Here is a 17505-nt window from a genome sequence, read left to right on the forward strand (position 1 = left end):
ATGGCAACTTTCAATCCCCGCGAAAAATCAATAATGCTTGTAAACACGGGGTCACTATGCCATCGTATATTTTATACAACGCCATTAGTAAATAGTGTGTTTGTTGCTTTAAATTCTAACTAAACATATGCAATATTTTATTATAAATAGTACAAAGTTATAGCAAACATGGAAACAGCTAATGTTGGATATTCGTATCATTTGCCTACTGGCGGCTGGAACTATAAGATTCGCAATACACTGTCGCAGTTTAGCGATTTGTTCAGCGAATTCAACAAATATATTGCACCTGCATATCACCACGACCGTTGTGAGAGGTATGTTCTTTTTTAATTACGTAGGTAGATATTTTTTTTTTCGCAATCATATTGTGTGTTTTCCTCATAGAATTATAGGTACTTGTACCGACTCGTAAATCTATGGTTAATTGGTTATCCTTTACTTAACTCGTCGTGATAGGAAGACAGGGCTTTCCATAAACATACTAAGTTGTCTAGGGATATAGTTAGGTACTTGAGACTGTTTCAAAACCTTGTGGTAAGTGTTGAATATTCTAAATGTAGGTTTCATCACTTTCTTATTAGGTCAAGTGACAGACGAAATTTTTGGAAAGTTAGTGAAACAGACCCTTATTCTTAGAAAAGGCTGATATTCACAAGGTACCTACTAATTCAGTAAAAAAATAAATTCAGTTTCCTAAGATTATTAATAGTTTTTTAACATGAAAAAATATAGGTAGGTACACACTATGAATCCCATTGTTTTTGTCACTCAACTAATGAAAAATGCCCCGTAAATTAAGCCTTCAGCTAAATATTTAAACTACTTAATTATTTAAAAATAAAAAAACCTGGAACTGTATTAAGTGGCAAGGAAAGTAGGTAGTTTCCTAGAACATTTAAATTTTTATATGTAGGTACCAATCCAGTAACTTTTTTACAATTTTTCTCTTTTCAGGTCTGTTCAAATGAGGATTTATTCAATGCACAAAGGAGAGTTTGTGATGGTTTTTATAGCATTTTTTGCGTGCTTCGGTCTGGGTGTGTTCATTGGATTAGCAGGTAGTTTCTTTTAAGTCAACTTATATATCTGCTTCTGTAGGCTCAAGATACGACATTCTAGCGTATCCACAGTAATATTTTGTTTGTAAATTATCCATAGCTCGCAATCGTGCATCTCATGTCAACGCCACTTATGAATTTACCAACGTAACTTTCTGATCTCGTGTAAACAACAATGACATGTACCTATGACATATTATATTGTCCACCTATAGTCGCCGAACTGGAAATATCGCCTTCTCTTTCGTTGCGATAGGACGACAGAGATAGCTATATTTCTGGTTGGGCGGCCATTTGTTGTCTGTCTTTTACTCTTCACGAGATATGTGCTAGTAATATTTTAAGAACAGTGAACAAGAACTAAAGTACAAGAGCCGCGATAGCCCAGTGGATATGACCTCTGCCTCCGATTCCGGAGGGTGTGGATTCGAATCCGGTCCGGGCATGCACCTCCGACTTTTCAGTTGTGTGCATTTTATAAAATTAAATATCACGTGTCTCAACGGTGAAGGAAAAACATCGTGAAGAAACCTGCATACCAGAGATTTTTCACAATTCTCTGCGTGTGTGTGTCTGCATATCCGCATTGGGCCAGCGTGGTGGACTATTGGCCTAACCCCTCTCATTCTGAGAGGAGGCTCGAGCTCAGCAGTGAGCCGAATATGGGTTGATAACGACGACGACGACGAACAAGTACTAGATATGTACTTACAATGTTTTTCATGGTAAGCCTCATGTATCAGTAACTAGGAGTTGGTGCCTATATTACATAGATGTAAAACATTTGCAGGTCCATCACCAACAATGACGACATCGGAGTCCGCGGGCGCCGTGCTGATAAACACGACAGACGTGTACCGCGGACCCATCCACCTGCACAGCCCCGCGCTCAGCACGCGCGCGCAGCAGCTGTGGCTGCTGGCGGAAGTGATCACCGACAACAATGACGGTAACCTTCTTTTACCGCATGAGCTCCTCCAGGTCGAACCTGAATGTGGCACTTACAGCGATGAAGATGGCGACGAGAAAGACGATACATATTCCAGACTTGAAACTGCCACAGCGCAGGACAGCGATGGCATCGCAGTCTGAAAGCAACCGGATCTCACACCGCGACAACTTGTATTTTTTTTTTATTCTTTACGTTAGCCCTTGATTACAATCTCTCCTGATGGTAAGTGATGATGCAGTCTAAGATGGAAGCGGACTAACTTGTTAGGAGGAGGATGAAAATCCACACCCCTTTCGGTTTCTACACGGCATCGTACCGGGACGCTAAAACGCTTGGCAGTACGTCTTTGCCGGTAGGGTAGTAACTAGCCACGGCCTGGACAAATTAAGAAAATCTCAATCTGCCCAGCCGGTATTATGTAACTCATTTAATGGGGATGATGACTAGGTTTGAATATATTGATTTTTATTATACATTCGGGTAAATAAGGTCAATGTTAACTAATTTATACATAAAAAGCAAAGATTGACTAGATATTTGCAATTAGATGAAAAATCATACAGTTTTAGCTTCCTTACATTAAATGTGACATTTTTTAATATATGAACTATAAACATAAACGCACAAATAACAAAGATGTTAGTAATTTTGTTTGAACGCACATACAAATCTAACGATCATTACATTACCTACGACGTCATTACTATTAAATTATCTATACCCCAACACAATAATGTGCTGTAGTCATGATATTGTTATTTATTATCTATGAAGTTGTAACTCATAGATAATGTCTATCTCTATGAATTGTCTGTGACAAAATGTCTTCTTGTCAAATTCAATTTCTTGTGTGCAGATGCCTCCATATAAATATTGTAATGTAATCCATTTTAATCTACATATAAATTTTATTGTACTATTTTTTGGTGAAACATTTTTGAATAAATGTTGTTCACTAATTTTCTTGTTTTCGTCAATTACTTCTTTCACCACGATCATCGATCGCTCGTGCGCATCTTCAAGCTCTGCCCAACAAAGGTTATGATACCCAGATAACGTGGTGAGTAGAAAATTTTTAATAACGATTAGAGGACAAGAAAAATGGCTGATGAAAATGTACAGAATGTACACACAACGCAAACATTTGCTGGAGGTGTGTCGATTGACAAACTGGAAGGCGTCGCGACCTATAATTGCTGGAAATTTCAAATGCGCATGGCCTTGACCTTAGAGGGCCTATGGGGCTGTGTTTTGGGCACGGATGAAGATCCTACGCGTGGACAGCGAGCCCTCGCTAGAATTTGTCTTGCCGTTAAACCATGTTGCGTACAATATATTCGCAACGTTACAACAGCTAAAGAAGCCTGGATCAATCTAGAGAAAACCTTCGAGGATAAAGGTCTATTTCGCCGAGTAGTGTTACTAAGAAAATTGCATCATATGTCTTACACAGAGTTCAAATCCATGGCTGAGTACATTGACGCAGTCATGACAACAGTACAACAATTATCAGACATAGGAAGGATTGTTGATGACAGAGAGGTTGCAGAACTACTACTAAGTGGACTTCCTCAGGAGTATGATACGTTGGTGTCAGGACTAGAGGCGTTGAATTTTCAAGACAACTTGACTAGTGAAACCGTTAGAGCCCGTCTTCTACAGGAAGACTTCAGGAGGAATAATAACCTATTACAAAAGAACGGAAACGGGAACGGAGAAACAGCTTTTGCTACTAATAAGAAAATGATAATCTGCAATTTCTGTAAACGAGCTGGACACACTAAGTCAAAATGCTTTAAGCTGATAAGAGAAAGAAAGAAGCAGAAAGAGGACACATCTGCTGCATCTGTATTAGCTGCATTTTCCTCTGATGACTGGATAGTTGATTCAGGGTGTACAACTCATATGTGCAAGAATAAACAATGGTTTGTAGATTTAGATATCAATAAGAAATGTATGGTAACGGTTGCAAATAATGAAAGATTAAGTTGTAATGGTATTGGCAATGTTTATGTAATGTTTCCTAATAATGTTAAGAAAATGATAAGTAATGTAATGTATGTTCCATATTTATCAACAAATTTACTGTCCGTTAATAGGTTAACTGAAAATGGTTATTTAGTGAAATTTGATAACAATGCTTGTCAAATTTCTGATGATAAGGGTCAAGTCATAGCCAGCGCTAATAACTGTAATGGCATTTACAAATTGAATGTCATGCCAGCGATAGGTTTAACAGAACATTGTTCACAGAATACACAAGTTAATCGTCAGTGTTCCGGAATGGTAGGTGGCAATACAACGGAGGCTGCATATGCTGTGTCATCTGAGTTATGGCACAAACGGCTTGGACATTTGAGCTATAAAGGTATGTGTGCACTTCGTGATAAGCTTGCTGATGGTGTACATTTTTCCAATGTTGGCAACCTGAAAGACTGTGAGTCTTGCATTAAGGGGAAGCAAGCAATGCTTTCTTTTCCCAAGGGTAAGGCCAAGAGAGCTCATAGATGTCTCGAGTTAATACACTCCGATGTCTGTGGTCCTATGTCGGAAAGCAGCTGGGGAGGTCATAAATATCTTCTTACATTCACTGATGATTATTCTAGAAAGACATGTGGATACTTAATGAAAAATAAAAATGAAGTTATGTTTCATTTTATAAAATTTAAAAATTTAGTTGAAAAACAATTAGATTGTTCTATTAAATGTTTGAGGACAGATGGCGGTGGTGAATTTTGTAACAAAAATTTTGAAATTTATTTAGCTGACAATGGTATTGTTCACCAAACCACCATACCATATAGCCCACAACAAAATGGAGTTGCAGAGAGGGTTAATAGGACTCTTATGGAGAAAACGAGATGTATGCTTTTGGAGGCAAACTTAGGTAAGCGCTATTGGGGTGAAGCCGTCATGACGGCTATTTATCTTAAAAATAGATCCCCCACTGCAGCTGTGCCCGGTGCTACTCCTGAACAGATTTGGACTGGTTCCAAAGTGAACTTAGACCATCTGAGAGTTTTTGGAAGCAAAGTTTTTTCTCTAGTGCCTAGTTGTGCCCGTGACAAGTTAGATAGCAAATCCAAAGAATACATTTTTGTTGGTTATTGCAGTGACTCTAAAGGCTACAGATTAATAGATCCTCAGTGTCCTAATAAGGTTATTAAATCGAGAAATGTTCATTTTATTGAATCTTTAAAGTTCAATTTATTATCAAATGATAATAATAAGGTAACTTTTAATAATACAATTTTATATAACTGTTATAAAAGTGCAGGGAATAATAATTCAAATAATGAAAATAATTTATTAATTAATAATTTTGATAATAATCAAAATATTTCTGTGACTTCAGATGGTGTTGAAGAGGCGCCCTGTATTGCAGAGTCCAATACTAGTCGCTCCTCTTCTGGTTCCTTCTCTGATGATGTTGTAAATGAAAGTAGTATTTTAAATTCTGATCCAGTGACATCTGCCGATGAACAATTTTTATCATTTGACTCTGGTAGTACCATATTATCTCCTAATCAGTTGACTGATGGTGTATCGAGTCCTGAGCAATGTCTTGAAGAGCCGAATAGACCAGTAAGGAGTACACGTGGTAACATTCCCAAAAGGTATGATGATTATGAACTAGATCTTTCTCTCTTTGCTCATAATTATGTTTTGGACGAACCTCAATCATATGAAGATGCTATGGCAAGTCAGAACAAGGCTGACTGGCAACAGGCTATGAAAAATGAATATGATTCATTGATCAAAAACGGGGTTTGGAAGCTGGTTGATAGACCTCATAATCATAATGTGATCAAATGCAGGTGGGTGTTCAAGGTCAAACAGGATACAAAAGGTAACTTTGATAAATTCAAGGCACGTTTAGTTGCTCGAGGGTTTGATCAAAAGCCTGGTGTTGACTATGACCAAACTTTTTCGCCTGTAGTGAGGCACTCAACTATGCGTATACTTTTTAGTTTAGCAAATGAGATGAATATGGACATAGATCATATTGATGTCACAACTGCTTTCTTACATAGTAATTTACAAGAGAGAATATATATGGAACAACCTTCTGGTTTTGAATGTGATAATAAAAATAAAGTATGTTTATTAAGAAAGAGTTTATATGGTCTTAAACAGGCCAGTAGAGCTTGGAACCAAACAGTTCATGATTTGTTGACTAAACATGGTTATTCTCAAACTAAAAATGAACCATGCGTATATTATGTAAGACATGATAATAATTTGACTATAATTGCTGTTTACGTTGATGATTTCTTTATATTTAGTAATTGTGACATACAGAAAAATTATTTAATTGATATTTTAAGTAATAATTTTTGTATTAAGAATCTAGGACCTGTCAAAAACTGTTTGGGTATGAATATTTATAGAGACAGAAGTAAAGGCATATTAATATTGAAACAGTCAGAATATATTAAAAAGTTGTTGATACGTTTTAATATGCAGGATTGTAAAAATGTTGCCACACCTATGCAAGTTAATGAAACATTCACTAATAATGGCAGTAATTGTAATTTACAGTGTGAATTTAATTATAGAGAACTAATAGGCTGCCTTATGTATTTGAGCGTGTGTACACGACCTGATATTTCATTTTGTTGTAGTAAAATGAGTCAGTTTAATAATTGTTACACTCCTGCTCATTGGACAGCTGCTAAAAGGATCTTACGCTATTTGCATAGCACAATTGATCATGGTTTAGTTTTTACTTGTAGTAAAAATATGAATCTTGTATCCTATGCTGATGCTGATTGGGCAAATGATCCAAGTGATAGAAAATCTTACACTGGATATGCAATTAAAATAGGAAATAACTGTATAAATTGGGAAAGTCGAAAGCAGCAAATTGTGGCATTGTCGAGCACAGAAGCTGAGTATATAGCAATGAGTGATGCTTGTAGAGATATTATGTTCATTAGACAGTTTGTGTTTGAAGTTATTGGTAAATACTTAGAATGTAAACTTTATAATGATAATCAAAGTGCTTTAAAATTGTTGAATTCTAAGGAATGTCATAGAAGAACCAAACATATAGATGTTCGGTATCATTTCATGAAAGACTTAAGATATAAAAATGTTATTTGTTTTGACTATTTACAGACAAATGAAATGATAGCGGATATTTTAACAAAAGCTTTGTCAAAAGTTAAACATTGTAATTTTATGAAAATTTTAAATGTTAAAATATTGTAAAAATGTCAATGTCTTCAAAATTGTTTAACAAATTTTGATGTAATTAAGTATATATTATGACAAAATTATTATTGTATTGGTTTAAGGGGAAGTATTAAATTATCTATACCCCAACACAATAATGTGCTGTAGTCATGATATTGTTATTTATTATCTATGAAGTTGTAACTCATAGATAATGTCTATCTCTATGAATTGTCTGTGACAAAATGTCTTCTTGTCAAATTCAATTTCTTGTGTGCAGATGCCTCCATATAAATATTGTAATGTAATCCATTTTAATCTACATATAAATTTTATTGTACTATTTTTTGGTGAAACATTTTTGAATAAATGTTGTTCACTAATTTTCTTGTTTTCGTCAATTACTTCTTTCACCACGATCATCGATCGCTCGTGCGCATCTTCAAGCTCTGCCCAACAATTACTTCGTGCCATTTTGTATGGGTGTTTTTCATAGATCCACGGTAGCGCCACAAATCTGACCCTTTAAATCCCTGTAGCTCCGAAAGTAATGATCGCAGATACCCTGTTCCTTTTACAAAATTGCTTTACTATTAATATACTCTTAATTTTTATACAATTTAAAAAAACTGTCATCATCCCTATTGTAATGCAAATTGTGCTTAGTTCGGTTATAGTCAATATATCTAATGATTGTAAAAACTTGTTTTTCTTATCTTTTTTTTTCTTTCGTGTCGTGAAACTACGTAGTGTGACTCACATGATGATTTGTTTGCAGAGGAGATATTCGACAAGAGCTTCCAAGTCAGTATAGCAATAGACGGCGTGGTGGGCGGACATATCACCGAAAACATCATCCCCGACGCCGGGGTCACTAACAGGTAAAATATTTAACGTAGAGTCTACTTTAGACGGCCTCCGTGGCGCAATGGTATGCGCGGTGGATTTATAAGACGGAGTTTCAATTCCTGGCTGGGCCGATTGAGGTTTTCTTAATTGGTCCAGGCCTGGCTGGTGGAAGCCTTCGCTGGCTAGTTATCACCCTACCGGCAAAGACGTATTGCCTAGTAATTTAGCGTTCCCGATATCGTGTAGAAACCGAAAGGTGTGTGGGTGTGGATTTTCATCCTCCTAACAAGTTAGCCCGCTTCCATCTTAGATTGCATCATCACTTACCATCCGGTAAGATCGTAGTCAAGGGCTAACTTGTAAAGAATAAAAAAAAGAATTTAATCTAGTAGTAATCAAACCTCTATGATGTATCCTATAGCTTGGTAACTTCGTTCGTAACACTCCCGATGCTTTAAATGAAAAACCCACGACTGATGCACGTCACTTCCACGATTTCACACCCGCACAGTCTTTCCCCCTGTCGCCCGCATATCATGGGAGTGTTATCAATGAACTTTCCAGACTATACCGGTTGGAATTCGAACAAAATATCATTTTCAGGACTCAACATCTAAAATGCAAGAAACAATTATGCGACGAAATTATGATACTCCATCTGGGCTCGCTGGAGTACACGCATTACGTTCTCAACATTCGATTCTACGGGCTGAAGGAGTTCCATTATCGATACAATATTCGGGATATCGTATTCTATGTAAGTATTCAGTATAATTACCTTTTTATTAAAATAGCAAAATTATTGGAGATAATATAGAACGTGAGTTCCTTAGAAACCTACTGAATTTAGTAGGTTTCCCTGTAGTTACAGGTATTGCATTTTCCCTTCAATCTACAAGATGAATTATATCAGTTCGTTCCACCATATCCTGAACCATTACTCTCTATCACGCTTAAGTAATTAATTAAGTCGGATACAGGAGGCAGTGATTCTTGAGACGGCGCGTATTGTGAGGAGGTTCCTCACTCTGGAGCCCTGACCACCGGTTTCTTGGGCACTCAAACGTCCCGCAGCCGGAGGGTTAATAGCGTTTTGTATAATTTGTATGTAGTACATCGTTAAAAATTAAAAAAAGGAGAAGTAAATAAGTAATTACAATTATTAAGAAGTCAGTAATGGCTATAAAATTATAAATGGTTTGCTTAATGGTCGCTGCGTCACCCGTTCGCTCGAATTTGATTGACACGCGGCCGCGTGTCTTTTTCAACAAAGATCAATGCTCCCTTAGATTATAAATTGAATTCACAATAATTTTTTTTATTGTTTTATAAATATCATATAGATTTTCCTGTTTCAAAGTTTCTGCATCATTGTGTTGTTTGTTTTCAGTTCAAAACGTACAATCCAGCGTTCACTCAGATGGAGACGTGGTTCAGGTTCATATTCCTTCTCACCACATTCACTGTAGCGGTAAGTATTGCTATAAAATATATTATGACAGACAATTTAAGAACTACCCTAATCTTACAAGGGAACCACGGAGATCACCGTCCAGATATAATAACAGTTTCTAGACAAAGGCCTGCCAGAAAGTATAATATAACTAGGTACTCGTATACAGTCGTAGTTATATAGATGGATTTTATGTAGTGATATAAATGTATAGTATGGTACATTTAACAACCAATCTTTGAAGATAGTTTTCAAGGAGGCACATAGTATTTGTTGGCACCTGTTTTACAGAAAAATATTACCTAGATGTTAACTAGATCAAAAAATAATGCAATGCTTCTATGGTGCTATGCTATATGGTTTACTTTTTACTTGATAATGTTTTTTTTTTCATATTCTGTAGTGCTGGTTCGCCCACACGCTGAGAAAATTTTCCACGCAAGACTGGGCCATCGAACAGAAGTGGCTATCAATATTGCTTCCACTGCTTCTCCTATATAACGGTAAGTATGTTTCAAATCAAATCAAATCAAAAATCATTTATTTCAAGTAGGCTCAGTTTACAAGCACTTTTGACACGTCAGTTGACTATTTGTAAAGACTCTACCACCGGTTCGGAAGGCAGGTTCTGCTGAGAAGATACCGGCAAGAAACTCAACAGTTGCTCTTTTGAAAAAGTCATACAGTATTATAATTTACAATTGATAACAATTACAATTTCTTATAGTTTTATTTCTTGTGTGAAGGTGGAAGGTGATCCAATGGCCTCCAAGCGCTTTTATCTTTAAGGAATTCATCAATGTTGTTTATAAATCGTTTATTTGTCACACAAAAGGTATTATAACTATTTTAAAGTTCAAGAACTGGCTGTCCTAGCTAGACTTTATGGGTCTGTGTTAAGGACAACTAGCCCTCTCCCTCGGATTAATTATAATTATAACATTAAAGTGTGAGTGAATTTAAACAAATTAGGTAAAGTTTAGGTGCGTGTGCGTGTGTGTGTGTGTTTGTGTTTGTGTGTGTCTTTTGATACTTATATTATAATGTTATCATAATTTATATATATATATATATATATATATAATATATATATATGTATATATATATGCCAGTTGGCATAAATAAGTTAAACGACAAAAACAAGTTGGATTTAAACTTTTTATCATTTCGGAATATCCCTGCGTTAAGACGCGCAATTTTTAAGTATCAATGTTTGCCGTGTGTGGTTGAACGTTGAAAGTGAGGGGCAAAATAAATGCGTGTTTATAGATTCCTGTTTATTATTCAACTGAATTTACATTTAACAAAATACATTGGATTAATCACTTAGTAGAGCTAAAAATATATTCAAGTTAAGTGGTTACCGTCGACATGTGCGTGGAACTTACAATAGCGTTATCAACTTATGGATATGCTGCAAATGAAATATTACTATTGTTACGCTTTATGGTATGTATGGCGACGCCGCAGCGGGGCATTAATGTTAGCCACACAAACGGTCAATTATTCTCACGTTTCTGTAGCACCCACGACTATAATTGATCGTGTGTCACTGCGTACATGAATTGTATAGTATGCCGCGTAGGTACTGCCGTTTACTTTTCAGAAACGTGCAAACACGCGCGCGCATCGCTCCTATCCGCAATTACTTTACACGAGCAGCACGTTGTCAAAGAGGTTGACAGAGGTCGACGTTTCGGCGGCAGTCGACGGCAGCCGTCGGTAGCAGTTGCCTCTGCCGTTGGCAACGTGCTGCTCGAGTAAATGAACCCTAAGGCAGGCCCATATAATCAAGACGCGTGAGGTAACTGCGGGTGGGTGCGATGTGGGCACGCGTTAATAATAATAATAATAATGTCTTTATTTCAGGCTATAAACCCATTTAAAATATACAGATAAATAATAGTAGGTAATTAATTATCATATAGTAAATCTACAGTAAAGTACCTACCTACCTACCTACCTAAGTTAAGTCCCCGCTGCCGCGTCGCCTTATATACCCATTATGTAGCGTATCAATAGTAATATTTCATTTGTAGCTTGGAGGACGCAGAGCCGTAGTGTGACTACGTTACTCGTGATGCCCACCGCTCCCCATTTTGACTGTTCTTGAGCACCAATCAAAGAACAAATGCGGAGCGTTTAAATGTGCGAGTAAAGAGAGAGATAGGGCAACATCGCAGAAGCGCGAGGAATAATGCGAAAAGCAGCACTTTAGAGCACAAGGATCACAGTGTGGCGAGTCCATTCGATGTCATTTATGTACCTGTACAACCGCAGTAAACTTCCTAAACGTTATAAAGAATCGCACTGTTTCTACCTATGTATTTTGATCTGGTCCCACAGACCCGATCTTCCCACTCCGCCTGGTGAGCGGAGGCTGCTTCGCGCCGCTGCTGGACACGGTCTTCCAAACCACGTTCCTGGCATGCGTCATGCTGTCCTGGCTTGCCCAGTACCACGGCCTCAGACAGGTATGTGACCTCTTCACACACACAAACACTATGAAGACATAACTGACTGTATTATTGAAATAAAACTATGGCTAAACTTCAATCATTAATCGCAAAGCATTCAATCAAAAATCGCATCTCGTAAGCAAGGTCCAAGTATTTTGGTAGTAGAGAATAAAGCTTTTATTATTATGAATGTACGATAACTATTTAAAACATGGTGACGTTGATTTCAGAACGAGAGGGGTTTCGTGTCATTCTACCTGTTCAAAGTGATAATAGTTGGGCTGGTGTGGTCCCCCGCCATGGTGGTGGCGCTGTGGCAGAAGTACTACGCGTACTACGACCCCACCTACAACTACTACATGAACCCCAACTATCCCGTGAGTGGTCCAACTTCTTCCATCACAATCACTAAACTCTGTCTCCATTCTGTCATTGTTCGTTGTTTGTATACTTCGACCATTTATAACAGGACCTGCCTCGCTAACCGTTACCCCTCTGGCAAAGATTAAAAATCAATGATCTAACACGTTTATAAAAACTGTTGCTATAAAATCGATGTTTCATTGTTATAATCGTTTTCGTCGTGTAAAAAGCTCCCTAAAAATGCCGGTTTGTGTAGTTGAATTGAATAAAAATCGGCCATAAACTTGTAGTATTGTAAAAGATGGAGTAATGTTTCACTTGTAAGTATTTCTACCATAATTTTATCAAATTTATAATCAAAACAATTTCTAAAAAGAATCGATTCTTTTGACGGCACAGCAAACATCGACTAAGTACCTAATAAGCGATGTGTTTGTTAGTCTGTGTAAAAAATTACGCGTGTGTGTATTGCGAGTCAAATTTATAGTTGTGTGTAGTGTATGGACACAGAATATATTCGATGTGTGAGTTTACCTCGTCCCCCTCAAAAAACGGCAGACTTTTTTGTTAGTGAATTTGGGTGCGAAACAAGTCTATAGTCTAGTCAAAGAGTGTATAGGTATGAAATGAAGCTGTAATGCATTGCATTATCGTGCATTTTGCTGTGTTTTGATCAGTAGCTATTTAAAAAATATTAGGTATCCTTGTTTACCTACGAACTAAAGTGTACCTGCTCTACTAAAAGTGCATAATATCCACACTTTCATACCCTCTTGAGACAAAGACTTAATGTTTTGTCTATTATTTTACTTGGTATTATATTATTTTAACTACCTATTTTTAAAATTGACAAACATCTTTTTTAACAACATTTGTTTTTGTTTTCAGGTTGTAAAAATCATGTTCTTCGTGGGAGTAACGCTGTATTTTCTATACTTATTGGTCCTCATAGTGAAAGCGTATAGCGACTTGAGGAACATGCCGTTTTTTGGTAAGCATATGTTTTAATTTTTAACTAATTATGGATATCTACAAAACTTTTTATTGATGTAGATCATCTAGCCTAAAATTCCCTTATCTCTAACAATTATACCTAACGCAACGCATAAATACAAAGTCATCACTATTGGTAGCTCAGTTTCTGACAAACACGTATCTGAGAGAAGATAGCAGATTTTGATGGTAGGTACATTCATGTTTATGTGATAGGAGAGATACGGAGACCTTACGAACATGTCGTGAAAAATTGCCAAGAACACTTAAAAGAGGATGAAAGGTAATCCACAAGCAACATGTCTGACGTAAAGACAAGGAGGAAATAAGAAAATGACCCAAAAGAAAGAATCAGATTGGTGTTAAATATTTTCGATGTGTGAGTTTACCTCCTCCCCCCCACGCCCCGCTCAAAAAACGATAGACAATTTTGTTGGTGAATTTGTGTGCGATATGCGATATAATACTATTAAGAGCCGTGAGAGCCCAGTAGATATGACTTTGCCTCCGATTCCAGAGGGTTTGGTGTGGGTTCGAGTCCAGTCCGGGGTATGCACCTCCAACTTTTCAGCTGTGTGCATTTTAAGAAATTAAATATCACGTGTCTCAAACTGTAAAGGAAAAACATCATCAACATCATCTGCATACCTGAGAATTTCCTTAATTCTTCTCTTCTCTTTTTCTTATTTTTCGTGTGTGAAGTCTGTCACTATTGGCCTAACCCCTCACATTCCCGAGGAGGAGGAGGATACTCGTGCAGCAGTGAGCAGAATATGGGTTAATAATGAGATTCTATGAGTAAGTACCCATGCCATAAGTAAGACCAAGCGTGATTGACGTCCAAGTGTGTTGCAGATATCAGACTACGATGTCTGTCAATCATAGTGGGCACAGTGACCCTCATCACCAGCATCCTGGCGCTGCACAGCTGGGGCCCGGCGGCGCTGCAGGACCACTGGGCGGCGCAGCCCGGGGTGCACTACGACACGTCGGCGCCGTTCATGGCGTTGTATGGACTCTTCAACTTCACGCTGTACATACTGGCCTATCTCTTCTCACCTGGCACCGGCGCCTTACACGGTAACTTTTGTTTATGGTAATAATAATAATAATTCATTTATTTACTCAGACCAATTATTGTATAGGACCTGCCTCGCTAGACGTTACTTTTCTGTCAAACTATATGATCAACGATCTAATGCGATTATAGAAACTGTCTCTATAGTATCGATGTTAAATAGTTGTAATCGTATTCGTCGGTTAAAGAGCTCCGTAAAAATACCTTTTTGTGTAATTGAATTGGTTAAAAAACGGGCAAAAACCAAATATAACCATATACCAAATCTCAGCTCGTTTTCTTCAGAAAATGACAGACAATTTTGTTCGTGACTATGAGTGCGATACAGGTCCTTCTATAATTGGTCTGAGTTTATTCATTTGAAAATGCAAGGTTTACAGTTTGTTCTTTTAAATACATGCACTTATGCTTTCTACCTTAACAGGTGTATGAATATTAAAAATAATGTTATATTACTAACTGCTTATGCTAACATGGTTTAAGCAAATAATAAAAAAAATAAAAATAAAAAATAACATAAAAACTAAAAAGAATAATTAACATGATTTGAGTGTGCATTCCCAACAACAATAAAAATATACCAATTTCAGTTTTTACTTACTACATGAAAGAAGAAGATCATTAAATAATCAACTGTCAGAATATATTATACAATGTCAATATTATTATAAATGCCATGTCAGGTGTAAAAATTAGTACAGCTTCCCCTATCCTAATAAAATAGTCACAAATAGTCTGCATACCAATTTTTAACTTACCGAATAATTTCCGCGGCTAGTTGCCTCAACTGGTGACAGAAGGGCTGGCTAATTTTTTGCGCAAAGGATCAGCCTGGCTGTCCAGCGCGGAAATGCAGCTAGTATTCTTGCCACCATTCCACGTGGGCATGTATAGTTATTAGGATAAGTTAGCTTAAGTTTCTTATTGTATTCTTTCTCAATATTTTTAACTTTCTATGACCTCTTATGATAAAAGGACGACGAGAAGTCATGTAGAAAATTTCACTTAAAAATTGCCCAGTTTTAAACTCGACGGATTTTAACGAAATTTGGTACAATTATTCTTCATACTCCTGGGCAGTTTATAGTATACTTTTCATCACGCTACGTTCAATAGGAGCAGAGCAGTGAAGGGAAATGTTGGGAAAACGGGAGAAGTTACTCCATTTTTACAGCGATACCTACTACTGTAAAGGCTGGATTAAAGAGGTCTAAGTGCCGACGAAGTCGCGGGCGTCCGCTAGTTTAAGAATAAACACGGATATTTAATGAAAAATCTCTTATTCATTTGAATTGTTTATTTAGTTACTTTTAAATGATTTACAAAATTGGAAGGGGTTCTTAACAGTAAAATATAAAAGAAACAAAATAAATATACTGAGTGTACAGTTACGGTCAAAAATGTAGACAAGTGATTTATTTAAACTAGGCATAACTTAACATGTAACAATAATTCGTTATAATACAGGTAATTCATTTAAATACAATAATACTGGTTACATTAACGGCCGAAATTAATAATCCATTTTTTTATTACAGTACATTCATTCAACATGCTATCCATTATTGAAATCAAGATGACGTATTGATGAGTCAGTACTTTATTCAACTTTAATAAGTCTTATATCTTTTAAATTTATTATACATAATTAAATTAAATAGACTGAGTTAATTATTAATTTCGGGTGAAGAAATTGACCTCTTATGATTAAAGGACGCACAATAATGTAGAAAATTTCACTTAAAAACTGGCTAATTTTGCTTTGACAGTTTTAGAATTATTGGTAAAGAAAATTATACCTAAAGGCCTTTAAATATAGTCCAATATTCAATAAATTCCCAAATTCAGAGCAAATTCAACCTTAGGGATTGAGTTTTAAAGTTGAATGTGCAAATGCGACTTCTTCAATTGAGTGCCAAGAAGTTGTGTTTGGACCTCATTAAGTGGGGACGTTTTTTGGTCGCTGATTGTGCATCCACTTTTTCATAGGAGATCAATGGGGGTAGATAGTATATTGATGTGAATATAAAACTACCCACTTTACAAAAATATGTTGTACTTATTTAAATTATTTGTATGCATGTCCAGATTATGTTTATGTTACCTAATTCATCTTTTGGGTCCAAACCCCTTTGATTTATTTGATTTTAATAGCCATTTTTCGGGAACATAATAATCGACAACGTCGTTTCCATCTAACGTTTAATTTATAAATAGGTATAAGTACTTATTATTTGCTGTTGTTAAGTGATCGCGTCATATTGTTTATGGATTCCGCTAGTAGATAACTGCTGCGTCACCAAGGGGGCTCAGTAACTCTCTAAGGCCTAGTTCGGACTACTTTAGTACTTTAGTCGAGTACGAACTATTTTTGGGAGGTAAATCCAAAAATTGTTCGTACTCGACTAAAATACTAAAGTAGTCTGTACGGTCTATAAGAAAACCAACCTTTAGCCTCGAAGAAGACGGGCCTTAAGCAGAAGATGGTTAATTTATTGTTTATTTATTATACGACTGTGCTATTGAGAATTATAAAAGCAGATGCCAGATATTCGTCGCCAAAGTTAAATTTTTACAAAACAGAGAATTTATTTTTTCAGAAACCGCCATCACAAAAGACAACCCTGCATTCTCTATGATCAACGATTCAGATGAGGACGTTATCTATGGGTCAGACGAAGAGAGTCGACGTCCACTTAACTCGCGCTCCCACAGAGCTACGACCGAAGATATATGATTATTTTTTCATAATATTATACGGAAAAATAATCATATATTATATGCATTAATTTTTCATACTATTATAGACAGACTTTAAAAAATGGGCAAATAAACGTTTGTCAAAAACTTTAATATGTACGATCAAAATGGAGATCGGCGTCCGACCATACAAAAAAAAGCTTTTTCAAATATATGAACGAGTTTCCACACAACTAGTCAACCGTTTACAATATTAGTCTGTATTATAATATTAGTTATGCAACTATATGTATTTTTCTTGTTGTAAAATAGAAAATAATGAACTGTTCTCTTATTTATTTTGGTGACAAAACCTATTAAAATATTCCTATTTGATATTTATTATTTTTCCTCCCTATCCAACCATGAAATACTTAGTT

General features: G+C 36.4%; 1 protein-coding gene across 2 annotated transcripts; it reads left to right on the forward strand.

Moving 5' to 3' along the window:
• LOC112049716 (transmembrane protein 181) lies at window positions 1-17463 on the forward strand. Of its 2 annotated transcripts, XM_024087723.2 has the most exons (12): window positions 1-317; window positions 958-1061; window positions 1852-2010; window positions 7970-8072; window positions 8644-8797; window positions 9431-9511; window positions 9897-9996; window positions 11840-11967; window positions 12183-12329; window positions 13204-13306; window positions 14164-14388; window positions 16987-17463. In XM_024087723.2, exons 1-12 carry the CDS (start codon window positions 169-171, stop codon window positions 17121-17123), a joined length of 1590 nt encoding a protein of 529 aa, XP_023943491.2. In that variant the 5' UTR covers window positions 1-168; the 3' UTR covers window positions 17124-17463. The 2 variants fall into 2 exon arrangements, with proteins under 2 accessions (XP_023943491.2, XP_052740702.1); XM_052884742.1 differs by lacking the exons at window positions 1-317; window positions 958-1061 and adding an exon at window positions 1381-1786.
• Window positions 17464-17505: the final 42 nt, after the last annotated feature.

The sequence above is a fragment of the Bicyclus anynana genome, chromosome 12, assembly GCF_947172395.1.
Source record: "Bicyclus anynana chromosome 12, ilBicAnyn1.1, whole genome shotgun sequence".
In the NCBI taxonomy this organism is placed as follows: Eukaryota; Metazoa; Arthropoda; class Insecta; order Lepidoptera; family Nymphalidae; genus Bicyclus; species Bicyclus anynana.